This window comes from Castanea sativa, chromosome 3 (assembly GCF_040712315.1).
Source record: "Castanea sativa cultivar Marrone di Chiusa Pesio chromosome 3, ASM4071231v1".
Classification (NCBI taxonomy): Eukaryota; Viridiplantae; Streptophyta; class Magnoliopsida; order Fagales; family Fagaceae; genus Castanea; species Castanea sativa.
Window position 1 is genome coordinate 28,335,236 of NC_134015.1, and position 26,708 is coordinate 28,361,943.

The following is a 26,708-nucleotide window of genomic DNA, read 5'->3' on the forward strand; positions in this document are numbered from 1 at the left end:
ACCTCGGCTACAGATAGCCGAGAATGTTTCCATCCTCGGCTATAGGTAGCCAAGAACATTTCCATCCTCGGACATCCTACTTTGGAATGTCTTATCCAACCATGACTTCTTCCTCTTCCCACATTGTCTCATAGACAAACGTTCCTTATTCTTGAGCCAATTAACACTTTCGGGTTGGACTTTTAGCTTTACCAATACCCTTGGGCCAACCCAACATAGATTACGGGCCCATTGACCCTACATTTATATTATTATTTTTTCTGAGAAGGTTTTATAATGTTAGAACTTGTTTTTAGATATTTTACAAGTTTAAAATTAAATTTTACTTACTTTTATATAAACAAAATTGAGTGTGGGAAGGGATGGATACCTGCATGTACCCACTAGAACGGGGCCAAGGAAAGAAATTCCGCCATGAAGCAAGAGTGGGGTGGTAGCAAGGACTAGAAAACCCACCATATTACTCAGTGACCCAACTCCATGATTGAGTTTACATCTGGTTCGAATTTAATAACTATGATAGAATGCTATTCAATGTATATATGTTCAGATGAAAAGTTAATCTTTCTAGAACAAATGTTAGTTTTCATTTTAAAAAATATACAATTAATAAAATGAATCACATTACAATAATTTTTTACACTTATTTCACAATTGGAATAATTCAAAAATTGCCACAACAGAAACAATGAATCACACGCAAAAAATATGACAGACCGGAGGAATATTAATAGAACAAGAATCTAAACTTAATTGACTCAAGGTATTGAAATTGTGCAAGAATTAGTTTATAGCACTGCATATCCTTCTAATTTGCCCAGCTGAACCAGTGAGAGGACCAATATCTCCCATTTTAATCATGGCAGATGCAAAATCAGACTTAAAAGTAGCAGGGCTCCTACTATATTCTGAGACAATACTGTCTGTGCTTCCTCCGCTAAAAAGGATTTGATCTGATTGAAGGAGACCCTTCTTTCGCAGTAAATTCTTGAAGTAATTGTTGTCAAAAGAATTTGGTGTCACCAAGTCAAGTGGTGCCAAGTTTGAATCCCCAGGTTTTCCCGTAGTAGCAGGACAACGACGCTTTCGTGTGCTAGCAAATCCAACATCGATGTCACTCGCATTATTGTATATCCGACCACGAAATGAAGAACATTGAGCTTGCCCTAGTGTGTGGGAACCTGTATTAGAACAACGGTATGTTCATCTTTGAGACCTTCATTATATACATGCAACTAAAAGATTAAAAGGATATCTTAGGTGTTGTATTTATTCTAAGTTCTAACCTGACAATGCAACCATGTCTCTTGCACTGAGCCCTTTGGTAGCGAAACGAGATATTAGACTATCAAGGCCGTCAGTAAATCTTGGAAGTTCTTGTTCAGCTAGAGAGGAACTTGCAGTGGTGGAATCTCTTCTTCCAAGCTTCACTGACCAAGATGGACCACCAACCTGTTTTCCAAAGAGATTCTTATCAAAAAAAAAATTTCAAAATTGATTTTTTGTAAAGAGACAATGTTAAAGTGATCGAGAGATTTCAATAAGCTTGTAAATGAATGTTTTTAAAAGTCTTATAAGTTGGTGCCACTGATATATAGATCCCTATTAGTGGAACAAGGGTTCAAATCCCCCTACCCTCTTTTGTTACAATTAATTATGAGATAAAAAATAAATGTTTGATTTATTTTTTTTGTGATTAGTGATGAGGATTATATATTAAATTTTTATTGCAGTACCCCTAGCATTAGATACATATATAGACAGACATACAAATATATAGAGTAAGAAGAGTGAGGATTTATATATAGTACTCACAGCAACGGAAGCATCTCGAGCAGCCACTGCAAGAATATCTGCGCAAGATACAACTCCAGGGCATATCTTCTCTACCTGAGCTTTTGCACTGTCTATGACCTCATAACCTCTTGCAGAACCCTTATTTTGCACAGCATTCCTTTCGCCATCTTCTAGTAAAATTGATGCATCACAGCCCTGCACAACCAAGCTAGCCTTTAAATTTTAATGCTTAAATGGCATATGTGGGGAAAGAAGCTAGAGAAACCGGCAAAGGTCACAGTACGTACCTGAACAAAGCAATCGTGAAAATGGAGACGAATTAGAGATGCCGCCATTCTACGTTCTCGTGAAACAGCTGTTCTAATAGCATTCCGAATTGTACTTAGTCCGTTTGGACAGTTCTGGTCATAAAATGTAGAAGATAGATGCGCTTTGCATGTAGTGCTCAAAAGGAGCAACAAGAACACAACTGTCGCAGTGCTTGCATGGGAAATGAAAGAATTTCTCATTGAACTAATTAGATTTAACGAAATAAGAGAGCGAGCTAGCTGCTACTTATGCAATATATGAGTTTCAACTTAAAAGAAAGTGCAATGGAGTGAAGATGGAGAATGAAGCTTAAGGCACACCAATTTATAGAGAAGTATGGTTGGTACATTAATTAGGGTCACTATGCGATAACGCGTGGAAGCATCAGCTTCAGCCTTCAAGTATGTGACCAATTCTCCTTTGATTGGCGTAAAGTGTCAACGTAATAAACTTAGAAAATTCCCGCATATATTAAAATATGGATAAGTCAAAGATGTATACAATATCAACTCTGAAAGTTCTACTGGATACTGAGTCTTTGGCCGATTGCAATAAATGAGTAAACCCGAAAAATTGTTTATAACTCGAAAATATGGTGCAATTCCTGTACGGATGATGATTTGTATGGGAATAGTGGTGTGCTATTTACATTGACAAGTCAAGCACCAAATTTACTCAATGCGCGGATGCGCTGCCAAATTGTCATTACCCCAAAACTGCCCTCATGGTCAGACAAGGTGATAGAAATTCCCATAAATAAAATGTTATTACCCATTAAATAAAAAGAGAAAAATATTACGTAATAAACTTAAATAAACATTACATAATAGTACTTGACATGATTACATAAACAAAAAAAAACAAAAAAACAAAAAAAAAACATAATTATAAAATTTAGGAAAAAAATAAATATTATTTTGAGAGAACACTAATTATAGTAAAAAAGAAACTATAATAAATATATTAATCTATATATATATATATATATATATATAACCAATTCCAATTAGAACACATCTACTTTTGAAAATTTTAGTCCATAACAAACTCTACTATTAGAAGCCTCCTAATTTTACAAATCATCTAATTATTTGTTATTTTTTATGCATGTTTTCTTCTCTTTTTTATTTATTAATTTATGGTTATTTTTAGCCGATGGTACCTAATTCTTTTTCTTCCTCTCATCTTTTTAGTCTCTCAAATCTAATTGTCTCTCTTCAAGCTGGAAGTCTCTACCTCTATCACTCTCTTTCTCTAAGCATTTATACGACATCATCGCATATAAAACCACGAAAAGTTATATACGTATCATTTGTCCGGCGGTTAAATCAAAACCCCAGTGGAGTATAGTATGTATAGATCAAAAGATCACAAATTTCTATATTCAACTGACAAATTTGTTACTTTATATGGATGTTTAAGTCCATTTTTTTGTAATCAATTATATCCATCTATTAAACCTACGAGTAAGTCTACTACTCTAAACCTACTGAACTTAAAAAGTAATGTAAAATACCAGTCTCACACCCAAACAGTGGTCTAAAGCCACCGATAGATTCACAATTTTTTTTTTAGTAATATTTTATATTATTATTTTTCATATTGTTTTGTCAAATATTAAACTATTCAATATTCAACTATTTGGGATAATTTACATAAATAATGTGTTTAGAGGTTCGTGTGTGTATATATATATATAAACTTAAATCTTTGACTTTTTGTAAACTTCTCCAAAATTTGCCATATCATTATCATTTTTTAATTTTTTTTTTAACAAAATTTTTTTTTATAATTTTTTTTTATTCTTATCTTCTTCTCCTATAATTTCTAAGTTAATAAAAATTTTAATTTGATTACAATCTAAATTCTTCTACTACACTTTATTTGTTCATATCCTATCAAATTATATTTCTATTTTTTGGATAAATAATAAAACAAAAGCAGTCACCGCCCACCATTATGGTCTTTTTTTTATTTATTTAAAATGTGCATCCTACTTGGTTGATACTTATACAATACATATGGGAAACTATTTTAAATTATAAAATAATTTTTCTATTAACTTTTAATTAATAGTTTTTTCATATAGAACTCTCTATTTTTTTTAAATATATGTGATTTTAAATTTAACTATTACATGCATTGCATGGGTTAGCGACTAGTTATATTAAAAACTAAAAAAAAATCTTTTTATTTTATTTTATTCATTTACACTAATTGACACTTTATGATATTTCTAACGAAAATGTTCAAGATTTAAATCCACCATCCTTGTTGTCCTAAGTTAACTATGAAATTTTATTTATTTATTTTTTAAATGTGTGGTTTTTTTTTTTTTTTTTTTTGAAAACTTGAAATATCTACTCATTTTAGAATAAATAGTTTTAGTTTCTATTTCTAAACATAAGATCATCAATATGTCTTAAGGAGAAGAATTTTTTTCTCTAAAGGGGAGGTGGTTCAATCCTTGGCACTGGCAACTGGTTTAGCCAGTTTTTGTGGCTAGGGAGTCATAATTCAGGGCAATATTTGGAATTTTTTTTCCATTTAACCTTATTATTAGAAGAATCTTGTTAATTGACAAGTTGCAAAAGAAAGTGGAAAACTAGCATCTCGAGTTTTTAAAACTCAAGTTGAATAACAAATCGAGTTTTAAAAACTCGAGTTCCAGAATTCTGAAACAACAGACGTGGATAAAAATTCCACGTGGATCTCAAGTCTCTAAGACTCAAGTTCTAGTGTGTACCTATAACCCCACGGACATACCTGACTTAAGAAAGAAGCTCCAATCAAGAACCAACCCACCAATCTCCAGCAAATGTTCAACCCTTCAAAACCCAAAAAGCAACAAGACCCTTTTCAATACAAACCAAGACAACAAAAAGCAAGCAATGCCCACATAGGCATTAGACCTGCTGAGGCAGTTTTGGTTGAAAAATCAACAAAAAGACTCAATCTTGTTCATCTCTCTTCCATAGCTTTTTCTTTCAAATCATTCACATCTTTAAGAGTTGTGTGTAATTTGTTCAAATCGTTTGCTCGGTGATGGAGATCGTGAACTGTACCGTAGATCGACGATCGGGATGTGCTTGATGGAGACTGGATTTGTGTGTGTCGTGGGTCTTCTTCTTTGCCGTGGATCTTCTTCTTCTTTCTTTCTTTCTTCTGGGTTTCCTTCTTTCTTCTGGGTTCTTTCTTCTTTTCCTGGGTTTTCTTTTTATGGGGTCTGGGTTTTCTTTTTCTGGGGTTTGTACTTCTTTCTTTCTTCGAGTTCTTTCTTCCTTTTCTGGGTTCTTTCTTCTTTTTCTAGGGTCTGGGGTTTATGTGCCGTGGGTATTCTTTTGTGTTTGAAATCGAGTGTTAAAAACTCGAGATTCATGTTTTTTTTGTCTCGACTATCAAAAACTCGAGATCTATGTGGCATTAGTGTGCCCAACTCAGCAAGTAGAAAGCAAGTGTTTTAGTATCGAGTTTGATATGGAACTCGAGTTTCTAAAACTCGAGATGCTAGTTTGCTACTATCTTTCAAACTCATATTAACTTACTATATTATATCCCTTCAAAATTTTAGTCTGCAAATATCTCCCAATATTTGGCCAAAACACTATAGCTGCATTAAGGGTGTTTTGGTCCTATTGGATAACCAACTTAAACTAAATCTTCATAGCATTCATCAGATCAATCTCATCAAATATTTAACTAAACTAACTCAAAAAACTTTACTTTTTATAGATTAACTATCCATATATTTTATGTAAAAATATCATACTCAATACTTATTTTCTTTTGTAATAAAAATTTTTCTTTATTTCTTAATTCATTTAAATAATTATTTTTTCTTTCTTGTCTCTCCTCTCAACATACATTGCCACCACCGTACTATAGCCACTAGCCAGCCACCTTCCAGCACCACCATATACAACCCAAGTTTAAACTCAAAGAAAACCACCAAAAGACAACACCACCACCCAAAGGCAACCACCACAAGACAACAACACCTGCCATATACAACCCAAGGTTTTAAACCCAAACACAACCACTGCCAACACCATGTACAACACCCAACATCATACAATCAGCCACTTTGCTGATCAAACCAATATCACTGCATTGCATCACCACCGTCAAACCAAAACCAAAACCAAAAACAAGGTCACAGCACCACGCCACCACAACCAAACCAAAATCAAACACCCAAGATCAAACCATTAGCCACCACTCAAGATCAAACACCCAAGATTAAACCATCACAGAACCACGCCACCATTGCCAAACCGAGCCAGAGAACCTCGAGCCACCAAATCCAGCAGCGATCCTATCTCGCCGAATTAGCAGTAACGTGAGAGAGAGAGAGAGAGGATAGACCACCACGACAACTCACCACCACCATCGCCCCCTGCTCCGATGTTCAAACCAACAACGGATTTGCTTTGATCCGTGCCTTAAGAAGAGAGAGAGAGTTGAAGCAAAAAAACAATGCTCTGATCCGTGCTTCTTTTTTACATACACTCTGATCCGTGGCTTAAGAGAGAGAGAGAGGACAAAGCAAGAGAGAAGAAGAAGACAGAGGATGGAAGAGAGAGACAGTTGAAGCAGAAATACACTTTTAAAAACTAAATTTTGGCTTTGGTGAGGAAAGTGTGGCGCCAAAAGTGGCGTGTCACTGCTCCTAGCCAAGTATTTTAGACCAACTTGAGACTGTTGTGTGGATTTTTTTTAGTTTTTAGTTATATATTTGTTAAAATATTCAAATAGTTAGACTGATGCAAATGCTACATCAACAGATTGGAGTTGGGTATCATATATCATTGAATCTAAACATGTTTAATGCATCATCAATCAACTAAATATCTGGATATGCAAGTACTACTACTTGGTTCAAGGTTTATACCTACATGTACGGTCAATACAGGTTCGATTGTTCTTCAAGATCGTAATTGACGAGCACAATCAATGCTCTTCTCGGTTGGTTGAGAATTTGGGCTTCACCTCATTCCTTCAAGCTAGCTTTTAAAAGTTCGGTATCACTGGGACGGATTCATTCACCTCCTCCTCCTCCTCCCCCCCCCCCCCCCCATAAATTTTGAAAATAAATCAATAGTATATATATATATATATATATATATATATATATATATATATATATATATATATATATAACTACCTAATATTTAGCAATTTGACTCCATAAAATTAAACTTGTCATTTTAAACTCAAAGAAAAAGCTCATAAAAAAAATTAATGATCTAAAATTCAAAAAACAAATTAAAAAGCCCAAAAATATTAACTCAACAACAAAATTGATAATAAAAAGTAAAAGAAAACTTAGCCCAATCAACAAATTTTACCATAAAATGAGCCCAGCCCTTTAAAAGATTTGAAACAAAAGCAATGTGAATCTTACATACCAAATCTTTCCATCAAATTCCAAAAAAATCAAACTAAACTAAATGGAGAGATAGAGAGGGTGAAAGATGTGCGCTTGAGTGTCGAGACTTGAGCTCTTGACAATAAGTGTCGAACTTGTTGGACTTATGAGATCAAGTGTATGGATGAAACAACGGTGAGCCTCTTAGATCCAATAGTTAAGGAAGTAAGGGACGCAAGAAAAAATAATTTAATTGTGATTTGATTGGATTTCTAGACTTCAAGTAGGTTCAAATAAGAAAGAATGAAAATTTTTTTAATTGTAATTTGATTTATAATTGAGATAGTATGTCATCAATTTGAATAGGTTGTATAAAAAAATAATTTTTTATAGAACCAAGATAATGGGTAATGGTTGTAACCCACTAACCATAAATAATATGTTTTTTTTTACTTGACACTAATTTTTATTTGTTAACCTTTTTTTTTAAGAAATATTTGTTTACTTTAAACTTTATTTACATTTTTTGTTTTGGTTTGTGGAGCATATCTATTTGGTTTTTTTGGTTAGGGATTAATTTCTAATAAAGTACTATACTTGTAAGATATGAAAACAACAAAGCTACTTAAAAATAAATAAATAAATAGTAGTTTTTTTTATATATAAGATAGAATTCTACTATAGCCTAATCTAAGTGTATATGTGTATGAAACTCTCTCCTGAAGATTTGAACCCTGACCCTCCCACAAACACTTATACTTGTAGAGTGACCATCGCACCAAAGGTATGCGGTGGTATAAATAATAGTTTTACTTCAATGAAATTGGTATTATTTCATTGTAGCATAATAAATGTAATGAAAGTGGATGAGCTTACATTAAGCTTCCCCCAAAATTTAATTCCTGACTCCGTCTATGCTTATCACCCTTGAACACTACTTGACACTACTCCAGCATTTACAACATCATGTATTAAATATTAATCAAGAATTTAAAGTGAGCAATGCATACGTATACATAACCACAGAACCCTTCAGTTTCCCTATGTTATTGGGCACGTAAACGACACTCTCCATTTACAACCATTTTTGGAAGCTCACTTTTCCATCTCTTCGGCTTCTCAATGTCCGTATAAATAACACATATATACCGAGTTGTATATATGTGTTTGATGCAATTTCAGGCTCTTCAACTAATCCGAGTTGTATACAATATATGGCTTAGCTAGAAGAGATGATTCAATAATGTGTTTGATGCAATTTCAGGCTTTCAAGTTGACGAGAGATAAAATTAAAGGAGCCATAGAAAGAGAGTGAAAAAAAAAAAATGGAAGGTGAATGTTCTAAGAAGAAGAAAGCAACTTCTTACAAGCTTAGTTTGATCGATGTAGTCTTTTCGTGGTGTCTTGAAGATGTTCTAAACAAGGATCTCTATATGAACAAGGTCAGGTTTTGGGTTTTTTTTTTTTTTTTTTCATTTCTGTTTTTCTGTTAGATGCGTCCATTTATAAATTTTATTTTCCATTATTGTTGTGAAGCACAAATTATATTTTCCTGATAGTATTTTTTGTTTAAAATCTTTACATTTATGGTGTGTACATTACATGATATTGTGGACCGTGGACGTGCATATCTGAATTGTGCATGTAGTCTCAACTATGATTAGAATGATTAGATTTTTATTGCATAACACCTAAATATTTTTCCAGTCAAAGAAGTGAATACTTCCAATAGATCACATATTGATTTCCAAGTTTTTTTTTTTAAAAAGGTGATTTTATCCCCTCCGAAAAGAAAAGTAATGACAAAAAATAATAATAATAAAAATAAAACAAAAAAAACTACTGTAAAAAAAAAAGTTGAGGTTCGTTCAAGATTTCCAATAAATTGGGCTTATCTAGGCCCAAAAAAAACGAAAAGATAATAAATAAATAAAAATGGCACCCAAAAATAGTAACGAAAAAAGAGGGCCATGCATTATTATAGTTCTTAGATTTCTAATCTAAATTCGGTTGAATTTTGATTTTAATTCATTTTAATCAATCGATGGTTTTTCAAAGCAACTGTAAATAAATTTTGTAAACTAAATACTTGTGTCTGGATAATCAGATCTATATATGAGATATGGGTGGTGTTTTTATTGGGCAAACACAACATTTTGTTTTTAAAGTTCACTTGACGTTTCAATTTGATTTCCTAAAGTTTCATAATAGTAGTAACTAAATCCTTGAAGAGTGTAAATTGATCCAATTTTATTTTTATACTAATACTGATATCATATGACTGCATATTTACAGTGAAAAATATTCTAGGTTGATCTAGCTGTATTATTAGAAAATAAACAATTTATTGCAAAATTTGTTGGGTCATTATATGTATTGATTCAAATATTCACCTTATCTACTTAATTCATATCTTAGAACTGAAGCAAATTGGCATCATAGTGGGAGTCACTAAGTAAAAACATTACCTCTGATTGAATTTTTCAATTCCTTCTCATTTATTGGCAAATCTTATATTCAATACATCTAACCACCCTCTCACATACACACCCATGTTAGAGGATGGTTACTTGAATTCTAACACAGTATCCTTTTTTTTTTTTTTTAGAAAGTCATGAACTAAATATACACACAAGGGAATGGGAATCCGAGTTTAATATTACACAACTCACAACATACAAAAGCCAATAACTCTTGAATGTTGTGTGAAAAATACGGTATCCTTATTCCTAATAATAAAGCTTATGTTTACTATATAGGCCTTAAAAATTGATTTAGTTTAGAGTATAAAATAAAAGGGTCCGTATTAAGGATTAATAAATGTTCAATTATGAACTGTAATTCACACTTCTCAAAAAATAAAACACAAGTGTTAATAATACATTGACTTACATACACAAATTCTTGTGTGAGTTTTTTATATATGTGTATAGTTTGACTTTATTTTTTGAAAATTTTATAAAAATAATAAAACATTATATATATATATATATATATATATATATATATATATTTATCTTAAGGCATTTTTAACAAAATCCTATATAAAATAAGTAATGAAGAGAAACCTAATAAAACTATTGCTCTATAATGAAATCTAAATCAATAACTTTTATTACATTCTTATAGGCGGAAAAAATACCAGAATCATTTCGGTCGGTGCAACAGTACTTCGGCTCATTTATTTTTTCTCTTTTGGAAGAGACACGTGTGGAACTGTCTTCAAGTTTGGACTTTATATCCTCAGCACCTTATGCTGGTGTAAACTCCCTTGAGGAATGTGGAGAATGTGTATATCATGTTAAGGTTGACCAGTGGATGTACAAGTGTAGTAGCAGTGAGCCATACAAAATGTTCCCTGGAGACATTTTAGTTTTCACAGATAGCAAACCTCAAACTATTTCTGACTTAAAACAAGAGGGAGGAACATGGACTTTAGCATTAGTCACTGAAGGGACATGTACTGAGTTTACAGTCAAAGCATCATGTTGCATTAATGAAGTCCAGTCTTTCATCCATAAACCAAACTTTTTGGTTTTCTTGAGGAACATTACAACAAGCCGAAATATATGGAATGCACTGCATATGTTTGGAAATCTATCAATCGTCAAGGAAGTGCTCTACACAAATAATGTGGGAAGATGTTTGGAAATCGCATTTTGTCCAGTGGATGTATAAGCCTAATCTATTTAAATACAATTATACTTTTTTTAGTATCAGAGAGGAGAGATTAATAATTATTATGGATGGAATTTCATTAATTACTACCTAACACAGGATTATTCTTATTCTTATGTATTAGTCGGACTAATACATTGTTGGTAATCCTGTCTACACCAAAACTTAATTGTTATCTTATTTTGATGATAAAGCGTAATCATTGTGGAACCAACGCCATGTATTCAAATTCTATCGTATCTACTAAAAAATAAAAACAAATAAATACATTTTCCCAATTTTCTGGTTTAAGGTACTTATCGACTCTCTTTTACATAATTTCTTATTCAATAACTCTATATATAACATTTTCTTCCATTTGCCCTTTATTTTTCTTTTCTTTCTCAGAATTTGTAATCAAATTTAAATGTTTAGCTTTTGTATTGCATCAGGTACTCTTAAGTACATAAACACTTAAAATGACATTTTAATTATGAATAACAGGCCGAGGAAAATTGTTCACTATGTTCTGGAAAAAATGATTTTTATCCAGAATGAAGAAATCTACACAACTTTACTGTTTAAGCTAAATGATTCGCAAAGGGAGGCAATTCTTGCTTCTCTTCATAAATTTCAGTGTTATCACAAGTCATCAGTTGAACTTATATGGGGTCCCCGGGGACAGGGAAGACGATGACATTAAGTATCTTGCTCTTTATTCTCCAAAGAATGAGTTGGACCCTTGTATGTGCACCAACAAATGTTGCAATTACAGAAGCAGCATGTCATCTGCTAAAACTGGTGAAAGCTTCATCTGAAGCTGGATCTATAAGTGAAGCTTTGTTATGTTCGTTGGGTAATATTCTCTTTATGGGGAGCGAAGACCTGTTGGAAGTTGCTTCAGACATTAAAGAGATACATTTGAATTACCGTGTTGAAAGGCTTTTAGAGGTGCTGGGACCATTGAAAGGTTTAAGGCATTATTCTTGTTCAATGATTGAATTTCTTGAAGGGTGCGTTTCACAATACCATATTTTCATGGATGGTGAATTGACATGGATGGTGAATTGATGGAAAAGAAAGAGCGCAACATTGTGAAGAATTATAGCAAAGGAGAATGTAAAACCTTTCTTGAATTTGTAATAGAAAGATTCACATCAATTGCCATATTGCTAAGAAGATCGATCTCTATTTTCTGTACTCATATAGCCCGCAGCTTCATATTGGATCATAATTTTGAAACAATGGTTTCAATTATGAGGGTACTTGATACTTTTGAAACTTTGTTGTCTCAGAATACCATAAATTGTGAAGAGCTGCTGGTGCAATTTTCTAATCACAAGAATACTGAGAGTTGTCATAACTCTTTTAAGTGTATATCAACCTTGCTGAACATGAACAGGGGTGAATGCATTTACATTCTCAAGGTACTGCTGACGGCTCTTGATGCACTTGACCTTCCAAGTGCTATGGATCCCAGCTCAGTGAAGAAATTCTGTTTTCAGACAGCTTCCTTAATATTCTGCACTGCCTCTAGTTCTGATATGCTGCATTCACTTAATATGAAACCACTGGAATTGTTGCTCATTGATGAATCCGCACAATTGAAAGAGTGTGAATTGATCATACCATTGCAACTGCCTGGCCTTAGGCATGCTATTCTTTTTGGTGATCACTGTCAGTTACCTGCAATGGTTAATAGCAATGTAAGTAAATGCTCCTTGGTCATATTTCTTACTAAGTTAAAACATGAGGTTTCCTAATGAAAGTTTTTGACGTCATTTTTTTTTTTTCACTTTCATGTATGATTGTGTATATCTTATCTATGAATTTAATGTATTTTTATTTTGCTATTTTGCTCTTGTAATAGGTTTCTGCCAGAGCTGGCTTTGGGAGAAGTTTATTTGAACGATTTGAGTCTTATGGGCCATTCAAAGCACTTTTTGAATATCCAGTACAGGATGCATCCACTTATAAGTTTCTTCCCTAATTCCAAATTCTATGGCAATAAGATTGTAGATGCACCAAATGCTAAAAGAGGTTTTGCAAAACGCTATCTTCTGGGTCAAATATTTGGCTCATATTCTTTCATAAATATTTCTTGTGGGATAGAAGAACCGGATGGTGTTCACCATAGCTGGAAAAATATGGTTGAAGTTGCTGTTATAATAAAAGTAGTGAATAATCTGTATAAAGGTATTTAATTAGTGAGGCAGGTGTTAATGTCTCTAAGTTGAATGTAGCTTTATCATCCTATTTTTTAGAATTCATGAATCTGATTTTTATTGTCAAACTAAGATAATCGACTAAATAATGCATACAAAGCTGGCCCTTTTGAGTTTGTCATGTTTCTCATCTTTCTACTCCAATGTTTTTAGTTTATTATGAGAATAGAATGGTGTTAATAAGGAAATAGTTAAACTAATAATTGAAGATTATTAAAATGATTCTTGAATAATATCAAAGTTACATTAAATTTAATAATAGCTATTTTATCTACTAGAACATTACAGCAAAATCAACACAGATTTAGCTACATCCTTTCAGCTTCTTCTCTATACATAACCACCACTAGTTCGTGCTTATTATCTCTCCTCTCTTGAAAAATAGTTCATCAAGTTGAGGCATTATGTTCTTCTTTCCTCTAATATTATTAATTTTCCTTCTCAGCATGGAATGGCTCAAAGCAGAAGCTTAGCATTGGTGTTATATCTCCATACACTGCGCAAGTTATTGCAGTCCAAGAGCAAATTGGGAAGAAGTATGAAAACCTCGATGGATTTGCAGTAAAGGTGAAGTCAATTGAAAGGTTCCAAGGTGGAGAAGCAGATATCATAATCCTATCTACTGTAAGATGTAATAGTGATGGATCGATTAGTTTTGCTTCCAATCATGGTAGAATTAATGTAGCTTTGACAAGGGCCAGGTAGGGCTTAAAATGCACATTGTTAACAAGATGCTTTCTAACTTTCCTATGTTTATGTTATTTACTACTTTTTTTATGCTGTCACAGGCATTGTCTTTGGATTTTGGGAAATGAAACAACCCTTTTAAATATTCAATCTGTCTGGAAGTCAATTGTCTGTGATGCAAAAGATCGTTAGTGTTTTTATAATGCTGATGAAGATGAGAACTTGGCCAAATACATGTTGGAGGTCAAGAAGGAGCTGAATGAATATGATGACTTGCTTAATTTTGATAGTGTACTTTTAAGTGCTCGGTGGAAGGTACAAATCATCTCATGGTTAACCCTTATTATATTACCTATTGTGGAATATTTATTTACTTTTGTATTTTAATTTTTTTCTTAATTTCTTCAGGTTCTCTTTAGTGATTACTTCAGGAAGTCATTTAAAAAGCTGAGATCAATTGAAAAGAAAAAGTTGGTTATTAATTTATTACTGAGGCTTTCTAGTGGCTGGAGACCAAAGAATAAGAAATGTAACTTAATTCATGACAACACGTCAGGGATGTTGAAGCAATTCAAGGTTAAAGACCTGTATATTATTTGCTCAATTGACATAATGAAAGAATCATGGTACATACAGGTGTTGAAGGTCTGGGACATTCTGCCTTTGGAGGATATTCCAAAATTGGCTATACGTCTTGATGCTTTATTTGGAAAGTATACAAATGATTATCTTAATCATTGTAAGGCGAAATGTTTGGATGGGTATGTACATTTTCTGTATTCTGGTAGATCTAAAGCTCTAAATCATACAGTACTAATTGCTTTGTGCAAAAAAATTTCTCTATTTTATTTATCATTTTCTTTTACAAATTTAATTTTCCTATGTGTAGGGATTTGGAAGTTCCCATGAGTTGGGTAACTTCCCTTGACTTTGTCCGTTACAAGAATAGTAGCTACACTGGAGACATGGCTGATTCAGATGATGTTTATTTTGGTAGAAGAACATTTGTTGAGAACTCCCTGGTGAGTGACAGTTTGACACTGATGAAATTCTACTCATTGTCCTCCGGTGTAGTGAGCCACTTGCTCTCTCGCTGTGATGGTAAGGAGTTGGACTTTCCATTTGAGTTGTCAGACCAGGAAACGGATGTAATCCTTTTCAATAGAAGTTGTTTCATTCTTGGGAGGTCAGGAACTGGGAAAACCACTGTATTAACTACAAAACTATTTCAGAAAGAGCAGCTTCATCATATAGCCTCAGAAGGATTTCATGAACCCCAAAGTTGCTCCACGGTGGAAATCTTCCCGAAAAAAGAGGATGGTGAAAGAGTTGGAGGGACCAAGGGAGCCGTCCTGCACCAAATCTTTGTCACAGTTAACCCAAAACTGTGTTATTTTATTAAACAGCAAATTTGTCACTTAAAAAGGTGCATGAATAAGTAAATCATTAGGACAAACTATGTGATATAGTAAATAATAATTGTTACAGACTAAATGCAGCATTACTTTCTCTAATGCTGAATCTGCTGATATTTCAGGAGTCCATTTATTAATTTTGTATTAGGAAACAGAAACACTGTCCTTGATTCTCCTTTAACGACATTCCTGTGTGTTGGATATTACTATTATATTCAAATTTTGTACATTAGCATGATGAAGGCTGTCTTGTTTTTGACTATTTCCTTTTACATGTACAGGTTTGCCTGTGTTGGGGATGCTTCAGAGGGAAGCACATCAACTGGTTTAGATGAAATTGATGAGATGTTACAATTTAAAGATATACCAGATTCCTTTATTGATCTTCCAACCAAATTGTATCCCCTTGTATTAACTTTCCATAAGTTCTTGATGATGCTTGATGGAACGGTAGACAATTCGTTCTTTGGAAGATTCCCTGAGGCAATTGGACGTTCTCATGGCAAGAAAAGAGCTTCAAAATCAGTGGCCTTGAAAGCTTTTATTAGATCAAAGGATGTTAATTACGAGAGATTCAGATCATCTTACTGGCCCCAATTTAATACTGAACGAACCAAGAAATTTGATTCTTTAACTGTTTTCACTGAGATAATGTCTCACATAAAGGGCGGGCTGCCAGCAGGAAAGAGCTGTGATGATAAACTTGGTCTAGAGGATTACCTTTTATTGGCTGAGCGCCGGGTATCCACTTTAAGCAGGCAGGAAAGAGAAATAATTTTTGATATTTTTCTACAATATGAAAGGAAAAAGATGGAGAGGGGTGAATTTGACTTAGCTGATTTGGTGATTGATATTCATAACCGACTTAAAGTTAGTAGATATGATGGTGACAATATGGATTTTGTATATATTGATGAGGTGCAGGATCTTAGCATGAGGCAAGTTGCTCTTTTCAAATATTTATGTAAAAATGTTGCTGATGGATTTGTCTTTTCGGGTGATACAGCACAGACTATTGCAAGGGGCATTGATTTTCGGTTTCAGGATATAAAATTCCTATTCTATAAGGAGTTTCTACTGGGCACTGGAAATGATGGTGCTTATGGGAAAAAAGAGAAAGGACAAATTGCAGATGTTTTTCAGTTGAGCCAGAACTTTCGAACCCATACTGGCATTTTGAACTTAGGTCAGAGTGTTATTAACCTTCTTTACCATTTCTTTCCATTATCTATTGATACATTAAGGCCTGAGACAAGTCTGATAGATGGTCAAGTTCCAGTATTGCTTAAAACTGTGAATGGTGAGAATGCTTTTATATCTATATTCAAAAATGGTGGAAATGATGGCAGGAAAATTATTGGTTTTGGGGCTGATCAGGTTATATTAGTAAGAGATGACCTTTCCAGAAACGAAATTGTGGACTATGTTGGAAACCAGGCTCTTATTCTGACAATAATGGAGAGCAAGGGCCTTGAGTTTCAGGTGATAATGAATCTAGTTGATCTTTCTGATATTTTTAAAAATTAAGATTAAAATTGGCTGTGAGAAATTCTCTTTGATGGGATTATGGAATCTGATTCAGTACACAAGTCAGTATTGGAAGTTCAGTTGCACCCTCAATAAAATCAAATTTCACACTTTCATTTTTCACAATGTTGTTCTGTAATTTTTAAAATTTAACTACCTAATTGTTTTTTTTTTTTCTGACTTGTTTTCTATTGTACTGTAGGATGTGTTTTTGTATAACTTTTTCGGCTCATCGCCTACAAAAAATCAATGGAGAGTAATATACAAGTATATGATAGAAAAAGATCTCCTCAACTCAACTTCTCCGACTTCATTTCCAAGTTTTATCTGGGGCAAACATAATATGCTTTGCTCTGAGCTGAGCTGAAGCATTTGTATGTAGCTATTACTCGTACGAGGCAGAAGTTGTGGATTTTTGAGAATGTCAAAGAACTCTCTAAACCCATGTTTGTTTACTGGAAGAAATTGGGGTTTGTTCAAGTCCGAGAATTCAATGAGTCACTTGCACAAGAGATGCAAGTTGCAAGCAGCCAAGAGGAATGGAAGTCGCGTGGCATCAAGGTTGATTTAGCTTTCAATATTTTTTTTTTATTATTATTATTACACATGTTTTGTTTGGTTTGACCTCTTTGTATATGGAGTTGAAATATCTGATGATGTTTTTGAATTGAAAACTACGCTTTTTAAGTTATAATATTATTTTGTTTGTCACTATTGTTTTCCTTTCTTCCCTTTTTTTTCCTCCAATTTGTTGTCATGCATTTGCCTTTCATATGTGAAACCTGTCTTAGACTAATAGGGGCATGAATGAATAGTCCTTCAAATTCAAGTATTTAAAAATATTTGTGTTTCCTTGCACAGCTCTTTTATCAGAATAACTATGAGAAGGCAAGAATATGCTTTGAAAGAGCTGGAGAGAGATATTGGGAAAAATGGGCCATGGCTGCTGGCCTACGAGCAGCTGCTAACATATGAGTTGCTCAAATTCCCAATTGATGCATAAAAATCTAATGAAAGCTGCTGAAACATTTGATTCCATTGGAAAGTCTGAGTTATCTGCCCAGTGCTATTATGAGGCCAATGAGGATGAAAGAGCAGGTATAACCTTTACTTTAAGTGATTTCAAGTTTTTATTTATAACTTTAAACATTTGTTGGTCAATGTTTTGCCATTCGAAGCATGTGTTTCTGCCTTTTGTTGGTCAATGTTTTTTTTTTTTTTTTTTTTCCAATTAGCGTATGTAACTGTTTTATAATCTTATTAACAAAGAATTTTTCTCTGTAACTTTATGTTGGTAAATATAACTCACTTTCCATGTAATTGAAGACCAAATCAAGACTTTGACTTCAACAGAAAATTATGAGATTGGTTAATCAAGAGATTGATTGCTAGAGAAAAATTGTGGGATTCAAGCAATTAATATGCAATTCAAATTCAAATTCAAATTATTATTGACTTTTGTATCTCCATTATAAATATGGATTCCATTGTAATTATTATAAAATAATTATACTCTCATGTGCTCGTGTCTTCTTTGTTCTCTTTTCACTATCTCTCACATCACAAATTTCTACACTCTTAAAACATACTATGATAGCTCCGTTGCTTATTAGTATCTATGGCTTGATCGCAAGTCAAAATATCATTTGATTCGTCCATCCCCCAAAAAGAATTAAATACTCCAAGGTGACCGATAGTGCAGTAATATCACTTTTCAACTTGTGGTTTATGTAATAGCCAGGCATAACCTGAAGGTCACATATTTTACAAGAAAATGTCGGTAGAATTAGAGTGTAATGTGAATGTTGGATATGGTTGGATAAAGAGAATAAAATATTTAAATAAAAAATAAAAATAGAAACTTTGAAAGAAGGTTGAACATTTTGGTTCACCGTATTGATTTTAACATCGTAGTAAGTGGTTAGCATTTTAGGTTGTCCTGATATTGCATGATTTCAATCATGGAAGGGATTGGCTAATCCAAAATTATGTTGCATGTGGTAGCGAACCGGTAGCATTTGCATCAACGAAGCTCTAATATGCAAATATCATTTAGGGATTTGAACAAATGTATATTTTTGCAGTCTGATTTTACCAATGTAACAAGGAGTTCTTGAGTTGGAAGTCTTTCTTGTGTGATTTGAGGCATTGAAGTCAGTAACTTCTTCCATGTTTGTATAGATGGTTTGCATGTTGACTCTTTTTTCCATATAATTTCTCTTTTCATCAGAACCCTATATAATATTTAAATGAAGTATTGACAATACTGGAATTAATGATTTCGTAGATGCTGAATTTATGGCAGAATTTTGTACCAAATTTTGTACTCTAGCTTAATCTTAATAACATCAATTTTTAGTAAGTAATAATTCTTTACTTTGTAACTTTATCTAATTGCAGGAACAATTTATCTGGAAAAGTTTGGGAATTCTAAGTTGGAAGATGCAGCAGAATGTTTTATTAGGGCAGGTTGCTATAAGACTGCTGCTCAATTATATGCTAAGTGCAACTTATTCACAAAGTGCTTGTCTGTTTGCAGTGGTGGAAAATTATTTGATGTGGGTTTCCAGTTTTTACAATACTGGAAAGATAATGCTCTTTCAAATAATGGTTTGTTTAATAGTAATTCTGACATAGAAGAAACTTCACAGATGTTTCTAGAGAGTGCTGCACGTTATTACCATGAGATTATATATAGCAAAAAAATGATGATGTTCGTCAAAGCTTTTCATTCTAAGAATTCAATGCGTGCTTTCTTAAAGTCTTTGGGTTCCCTTGATGAGCTTCTCACATTGGAAAAAGAATGGGGCAACTTTCTGGAGGCTGCAAAAATAGCAAGAATGCTAGGGGATCTACTGCTTGAGGCTGATCTGCTAGAGAACACTGGGAATTATGAAGATGCATCTTTGTCGATCCTCTTATATGTTTTTGCCAACTCTCTTTGGGCACCTAGGAGTCAAGGCTGGCCCTTGAAGCAATTTCCAAGAAAAGAGAAGCTTTTGACTAAAGCAAAAGAATTTGCAAAGAACGGTTCAGACAACTTTTTTGAGTTTGTTTGCAGAGGCAAATATTTTATCTGACCAAGAGTGTAGCTTGCCAGAGTTGATGCAAACTTTCAGGAGTTCCCAGAGACATAACAGTGTTAGAGGTGAAATATTATGTGCTCGAAAAGTTCTGGATTCTCATCTTGAATTGAGTACCTTGGCATATTCATGGGGAGATGTGGCTAGTTATCTTGTCAGGCATGCCGAAGACAAGCTTTCTCAAAATCAGGTATCTGTTGAAACATTGGTTTGTTTTTGGAATTTTTGGAAGAAAAATATTTGGAAGAAAAATATTTGGAATATATTTGAGTTTCTTGGGTGTCCTGGAAATGAGGATGTTTCTGGGGAGTTCTGTCTGAGTTACTTGGCTGTGAACAAACAGTTTGTAGATACAAAGGTTGTCTACCTTCTAATGAAACCTGATGCCTATTGGTTGAGAGAAATCGATGACCATTAATTCATGAAGAAGGGGAAATTGGTTAGCATTGGTGCTCTCAGATTTGCTCAGGCTGCTCGAAGATATTGGTGTTCAGAAATATTTTCTGTTGGTGTGGGGATGTTAGAAAAGCTGAAAGCCCTTTATGAGCTTGCAACCCAGAATGCATTGTCCCTATACAGCCAAACCTTTCCTGTTGTTCATATGTTTGTGCTTACAAAATCTCTGATGGAAACCAGGTTTCTGGATTGCAGGCAGCATATTGATACGTTGAAGATCTTTCTTGATCTATCTATTAACTTATTTTTGGACAATATATATCCCTTGGATTGGCAAAAATTGTTGACTGAGAATATGATTTTTCTCAGGGAGATGGATGAGTATAAGAGTGTACTACAAGAAGTTATCATTAATACCATTAGTTCAACTAGTAAGCTAACACATGCACAGGTTGGAAAAGTCACTATAGGAACTTTTGGTTCCGGAAAACTACCCAGTAAACTATATAAGCAGATTGCAGAAGTGTTTGACAGAAATTCACCCTGGCGAGAATTCTTTCTTACGTTAGGAGGGAATGCAGCTCAAAGAGAAGTCTATCTGGTTCACAAATTCCATAAAGCTTTAGAAGATACGTATAATGCTCGCTGGGTAAATGTCAATGATTACATCTCCCCTGGATGTTTCTTGTATCTTGTTGAGCTCCTTCTAATCTGGGTATGTAGTTTGAGGGAAATCTTTTTCACTTCAAAATCTTCTTTTGTTGAATGGCTTATACACCGGGAAGGGAAAGCCAACCTAAATACCGATTCTCTAGCTGCCAAAGTCGATGAATCATCTTTAGTTGTTATCCTTGAGTTTGTGTCCTGCATAGTTGAGCAGCTTCTGTATCATGAGCAGGATACCATCAATTGGTTTGGAAAAGCTAATATTATTTTGGACTCGGATAGCTATCTGCTATTAGTGCTGAGATTGTTTGTTGTTACATGTGTGCTTTGTCTGAACCATGTGAAGTATTTTGGTTTGCTTTATCACTTACTAGGTAGGACAGAGATTACTTCCCATCTACCAAAGGACTTTTATGAGATTCTTATGAGATTGTTAGAAAATGATCATGAGGATACAAGAATCCATGTCATTGCAGAAGCATTTAGAAAGATAGGAAATCCTCTTGTAATAGTCAGTCCAAGATTGCACTGCTCAAACTTTTCACGTCCAGATGCCATCTTTGTAAACCGGGATGTCAACATAGGCAGGGACAACATACTGAAAGTACTGTTTCTGAATGATGTTAAGGATTCTCCTAATCAAAATTGGTGGCAATGAATTTGAAACTATCGCCTCTGATGGCAAAGTGCTTCCTTTGAACTGAGGAGAAATCTAAGAGATGCTCCGGGGAATCAGTAGATTGTAAAATGGATGCTAGTATATACATTTTGTCCAATTTTTCCTTCATCTCAGGTAATTAGATATTGATTCTTCAAGTTATATGATATCTAATTCCAATGGAAAGTGGACGAGCAAATATTAATCTCAACATTTTATTTCACAAATTAATTTTGCAGGTGGAAGTGAGGAGCGTCATCATTAATGACAGGCAGATTTATTTGATGTTTGCATCATTCATTCCTACAGATTCTGCTCAAACATGGTATTCTTATTGGTCTGTGCGATTGTAAATAACAATATTTTCCCTATTGCAATTGTGATTGAAGATGGTATCTTTGCACTTTTAACTTTTTTATATATCTGTTATGACGACCAACCCTCTTTCTCAATGACTGATCTGTTTCAAATACTTATTACTAACTATTATTCCCAGTCATTTCTTTTTTGTTGTGAAACGTATCTTTTTTTTTTCTCTCTTTTTTTTGTTTTATCACTTCTCTCTCTTCAACCAGTATCCCTCTCTCTCTACTGCCAAAATATACTTTTTTGATTCTCATCCCACTCACCAAAATATACTCTCTTTTTTTGGTGAGAAAAAAATCTTTCATTAGGTAGAGAGCGGGTGAGTGCGAGTAAGAAAAGAAATGCTGTAAATGAATCAAGTTGCTTTCGAGTAAGGAAAAAGCTTGTTCATGTTCTTTTATTTAATAAGCTTGCCCAAGTTCAAGTTGAAATTTAAACAAAACTAAACTAAAAATAATAACGTATTCTTGAATAAGCTAACAAATATAAGGTTTGATTTAAGCATATATAATAATATGGTCATATGCATACATGTAAAAAAAAAATATTTATTTAAACTTGATATTAGATTATGTATCGTGAGAATAACCTGAACATGGTCAAACGAGTCTCAATGTGATGAGTCAACCATTAATTTTAGGAATTAATGGCCTTTTTATGTCATGTAACTATTCCAAAAATGTCATAACATACAATCATATAGACATAATTCATATGATCCTGGAAAATCGAGTCTTACACATGAACATGCTACTATTCAAAACAAAAATCAGATTTGATCATCGCATGTCATCATGTGTATCACTTGGTTTTTTTCAAATTATGTTCTTCATAAAAATCATATTTTATCATGAGCATCACAAACCCTATTCTAAGCAAGATTTGACATTCATTCTACCAATTAAAAACTCACCCTCTATATTTCACCAAAATTCATTTTAGTCCTTTAACCTTGCTTTCGTTCATTTCAATCCTTTAATTTTCAAATTTATTTAATTAAGACTTTTTCATCAACTTTTGTTATAGGTTGTAGTTAATTTTCCAATTTTTAAAATTTTTCTTTAAGTTTTTTTAATTAAAAAAATTCAATTAATGATTGAAGAAAATTTTTCAGATTTTTTTTCCAAAAAAAAAAATTTAACAAAAGTTAATGAAAATCCTTAATTGAATAAATCTGAAACTTGGAGGATTGAAATGAATAAAAATAAATTTATATGACTAAAATGAATTCTAAAAAAACTTAGAGGGTGAGTTTTGTATTTTAACCTAATTAACAATATTTTAAACTTTTTCCCTCTTAATCTCCTCAATGGTGCCATTGGGAACAACAACAAAAAATAATTAAAAAAAAAGAATTAAAAAGAAGAAAGAATATTTAATTAAATGGTAAAAAAAATGAAATATGTGATGTAGGGTGTATTATAAAATGGTTTGTTAAAAAAAATAAAATAATTTTTTTATGTATCAAAATAGCATATTTTTTTAGAACGCCTTTGCATAGGAATGAGCCTAAAGCATTTGAGTTCAACTAAAACACTTCATTGTCAGAGTTGTCATGACTCATACTTATCTCCTGAGGTGATAGGATAAGAGCACATAGCAGAAAGAATAAGTTGAAAACTGGGAAATCAAGCTAAAATGATAACGTTAGTAGGAAATTGTTTCTTGATTGGCACCTGATTTTGGGGGTCAATGTGTCAATCAACACTTTGACTACTTACCCCCCACCCCCTTTTTTCCTCTCAATTTGATTTTCCTTCAATTTTATGATTATTATTTTGGGATAATTAAAAGTTTTAAGTTTTAACATGCATACGGTTAAACACTAAATGATCATATTATGCCAAGGATAATTATGGTTTTTCTAATTTCAATCATTTTTTTAAGTGAAAGAACCAATCATAATTAATCACTCCTCATCATAAGAATTTAGCCTTAAATTTCAAGAATACATTTTGTCCATTGAAACTTGATGTGGCTTGATCTTGTGATCAAACAGTTTGATTTTTACTCTCACAATATCGTTTTGATCTTTAGATATTTTGATAGCCTTTCCCAATCTATTGGTCTAAACAATGTTTTTAACCTTATGTTGTGAAATTACCATTAATTTTAGGTCAAGCGACGATTGCAAAAAAGAGGTCATATCTACATGTATGTTTATAAAATAGTTTATAAGATATCAAATTATTTTTGATAAATCTATAAAGATGTCAATTAAGCTTCAAGGCTTTTGGCATAAAATATTATATCAAATTATTATTTGTAATTTATTCATAATATGAATTGTCTATTATTATTCATTAGATAAATCTAATTACATGTTTTTTTAGGGAATAATGCTTATACACCTCCTGAACTTCGAAGTAGTGGTCAAAGCACCCTCTAAACTTTTTTATTAGCCAATTTACTTTATCAACTTTGCACATGTACCAAATTAGTACCCCAACTAATCTACTATTAAAAAACTAACGGAATAGTCACATGAGACACACGTGACTTTAAAACACAAACTCAATCCTTTTCATTTGAAACCAGATGGATTGAAGGAAAAAAAAAAAAAGAGTTAGGTCTGACTGGAGAGAGAACAGACTAAAAGGCAACCACCACGGAACGTCGCCTGTTGTCTCGCCGCTCATGTCCCTATGGCGCTTGGTGGTTCTGCCGCTCCGTTTCACAACCACCACGAAGAGCTCTTTGTTTTACTGATCTTCTTGTGCGAATTTCTATAAGAATATCTTGGTTTGGTTTAATTTTTGGGGTTGGGGTTGGGTTTGTGTGAGCTTGTTTGTTTTATAGAAGTTAGTGGAATCTACAAATGAAACAAACATTAAATTTGGTGTTGAAATTACAGTATCAGGTGAATGAATTATATTCTTTATATTGTTTTGCAATTGATGTTTTATGTGGTCAGTGCACTAGTGAACGTGTATTGCATTACTGATTTTGAGTGTGCTATACAGCTGTTTGATGAAAAGCTTGAGAGAGATCTGACTACTGCTCTAATATATTAGCTCTTTGATTCTGTCCTCTAGCAGTAGATTACATTTTGAAGTTACTCTTAATGGTTCAAAAATAAATAAATTGAAGAAGAAAATTTGTAAAGGTAGTGATTATTTTACACAGTTGTTTGATTGTATTTTGTAGAAAAATGGCTTCTTGGAGGTTGTTTGATTGTATTCTGCATTTATACTATTCAAAATACTGTTTAGTCTCTTGTCTTCTCATGTCTTGTATAATAATGTCTCAAATTTGAACATGTAACATGTCTTGACAAACTGTACAAATTGATGTTAACTAGTGAAGGTCATTTTTATTTTCAATGCCTTCAATTGCTAACTCATTTTTGTCCTTTCTATCTCTCTTCAGTTGGTGGAATAAGAGTGAAGGACAACACAATTTAGAGTGCAATTTAGCGAGCTTGCCAAGATTTGATATTTTAGCACATGGCGTGTATATTGTTTGATGTGTTATCTAGTTGCTAATTATTTAACTCTTTATTGGTCATTTGTAATGAATTATATTCTACTTATTGTTTTCTTTAAATAAGTACTTTGATAAAAATCACTAGGTTTAAGGAAACAGTTTAGCTTATGGTTGGGGAGTTTAGTGTATTTTTCCCCCCTTTTTTTTTTCCAACTCTTTCTATTAATCTTCTTATTAATTTTTTGTTGCAGCCATACATGATAGTCTACTTTCACTCCCTACAAATGCACCTTCTATGCCAAATGTACCATCCGTTCAATCCCAATATGATTCTACTGAGGTTGAAGGCTAATTTGATTTGTTAATGTTCCAATTTGTGTAAAGGATGATGAGGATGATGAAGATTACAATTTAAGTGACTGTTGAATTCGATGATGATATAAATGAAGATTTTGGTATGGGGGATGATAGAATTAGTAGAGAAATTTAAGGCAAGCAACTTGAGGGAGTTTGGAATGGTGAAGGAGATGATCATATGGGGATGTAAAAAATTGAAGGAGATTTGGCTTTTTTATTTTTTTTTCTTATGGGGGGATGTAAAAAATTGAATGTTTTTTTATTATAATTTTTCATATAAAGAAATTGAAGAGGAAAATATCAGTTTTGTATTTCTAATAAGATTTTGCCTTATTTTTTCTCCCCCAATGTTTCAATATGAGTAGAATGCTTTTTTTTTTTTTTTGGTGATGGCAACCTTTTATATATAAAACAAAGTACAAGCAAGAATCTTCCAAATCTTACTAGACCAAAATCAAATTGAACATTACACACTTGTGAACATTTTTATATATTACTTTAAATTTAATCTAAATATATAGATATATTACATCACAAATCCTTTTTTTTCCCTGCACTCCTACATCAACAATCACTTCATGTAAAGATGACGTCTAACATTAAAACTCAATACTAAATAAAAGGCTACCACAATCTCCCACCGAAAAACACTAAGCCACTTAAAAAATCCTCTTATGCATTGCTGCTTCATTCTTAAGCCTTCAATTGGTGTCCAATAGTCCATTAATAACACTTGCTCCTTAGGGTGAATTTAATATCATGTCATTCAAA

At 33.0% G+C, this 26,708-nt stretch overlaps 3 protein-coding genes and 1 long non-coding RNA gene across 4 annotated transcripts; 3 read left to right on the plus strand and 1 right to left on the minus strand.

Annotated features, from left to right (window-relative positions):
- Positions 1-625: 625 nt before the first annotated feature.
- Positions 626-2,343, minus strand: LOC142629413 (lignin-forming anionic peroxidase-like). Its single transcript, XM_075803397.1, has 4 exons — positions 2,085-2,343; positions 1,816-1,992; positions 1,287-1,452; positions 626-1,181 (listed from the first exon to the last, which is right to left on the minus strand). Exons 1-4 carry the CDS (start codon positions 2,304-2,306, stop codon positions 784-786), a joined length of 963 nt encoding a protein of 320 aa, XP_075659512.1. The 5' UTR covers positions 2,307-2,343; the 3' UTR covers positions 626-783.
- Positions 2,344-11,797: 9,454 nt separating this feature from the next.
- Positions 11,798-14,235, plus strand: LOC142628777 (putative helicase MAGATAMA 3). Its single transcript, XM_075802816.1, has 6 exons — positions 11,798-12,193; positions 12,427-12,837; positions 13,002-13,085; positions 13,144-13,327; positions 13,802-14,057; positions 14,145-14,235. Exons 1-6 carry the CDS (start codon positions 11,798-11,800, stop codon positions 14,233-14,235), a joined length of 1,422 nt encoding a protein of 473 aa, XP_075658931.1.
- Positions 14,236-14,277: 42 nt separating this feature from the next.
- LOC142628778 (uncharacterized) lies at positions 14,278-17,960 on the plus strand. The gene is made up of 9 exons (XM_075802817.1): positions 14,278-14,358; positions 14,452-14,804; positions 14,933-15,469; positions 15,581-15,649; positions 15,740-16,216; positions 16,262-16,940; positions 16,987-17,047; positions 17,368-17,546; positions 17,847-17,960. The coding sequence occupies exons 1-9, from the start codon at positions 14,278-14,280 to the stop codon at positions 17,958-17,960; spliced, it is 2,550 nt and encodes an 849-aa protein (XP_075658932.1).
- Positions 17,961-24,715: 6,755 nt separating this feature from the next.
- On the plus strand, positions 24,716-26,255 carry LOC142629564 (uncharacterized). Its single transcript, XR_012843077.1, has 2 exons — positions 24,716-25,014; positions 25,832-26,255. It is a non-coding gene; the product is annotated as an uncharacterized LOC142629564 (long non-coding RNA).
- The last annotated feature ends 453 nt before the right edge of the window (positions 26,256-26,708 follow it).

Coding starts and splice junctions, on each gene's coding strand:
- LOC142629413 (XM_075803397.1), bottom strand. CDS start 2,306: ATGAGAAATTCTTTCATTTCCCATGCAAGCACTGCGACAGTTGTGTTC. Junction 1,453..1,815: donor CTCGAGATGCTTCCGTTGCT/GTGAGTACTATA, acceptor TTTGGAAAACAG/GTTGGTGGTCCATCTTGGTC. Junction 1,182..1,286: donor AGACATGGTTGCATTGTCAG/GTTAGAACTTAG, acceptor GTTCTAATACAG/GTTCCCACACACTAGGGCAA.
- LOC142628777 (XM_075802816.1), top strand. CDS start 11,798: ATGGGGTCCCCGGGGACAGGGAAGACGATGACATTAAGTATCTTGCTC. Junction 12,838..13,001: donor CTGCAATGGTTAATAGCAAT/GTAAGTAAATGC, acceptor CTCTTGTAATAG/GTTTCTGCCAGAGCTGGCTT. Junction 13,328..13,801: donor AGTGAATAATCTGTATAAAG/GTATTTAATTAG, acceptor TTTCCTTCTCAG/CATGGAATGGCTCAAAGCAG.
- LOC142628778 (XM_075802817.1), top strand. CDS start 14,278: ATGTTGGAGGTCAAGAAGGAGCTGAATGAATATGATGACTTGCTTAAT. Junction 15,650..15,739: donor TCTCCTTTAACGACATTCCT/GTGTGTTGGATA, acceptor TTACATGTACAG/GTTTGCCTGTGTTGGGGATG. Junction 16,217..16,261: donor CGGGTATCCACTTTAAGCAG/GCAGGAAAGAGA, acceptor ACAATATGAAAG/GAAAAAGATGGAGAGGGGTG.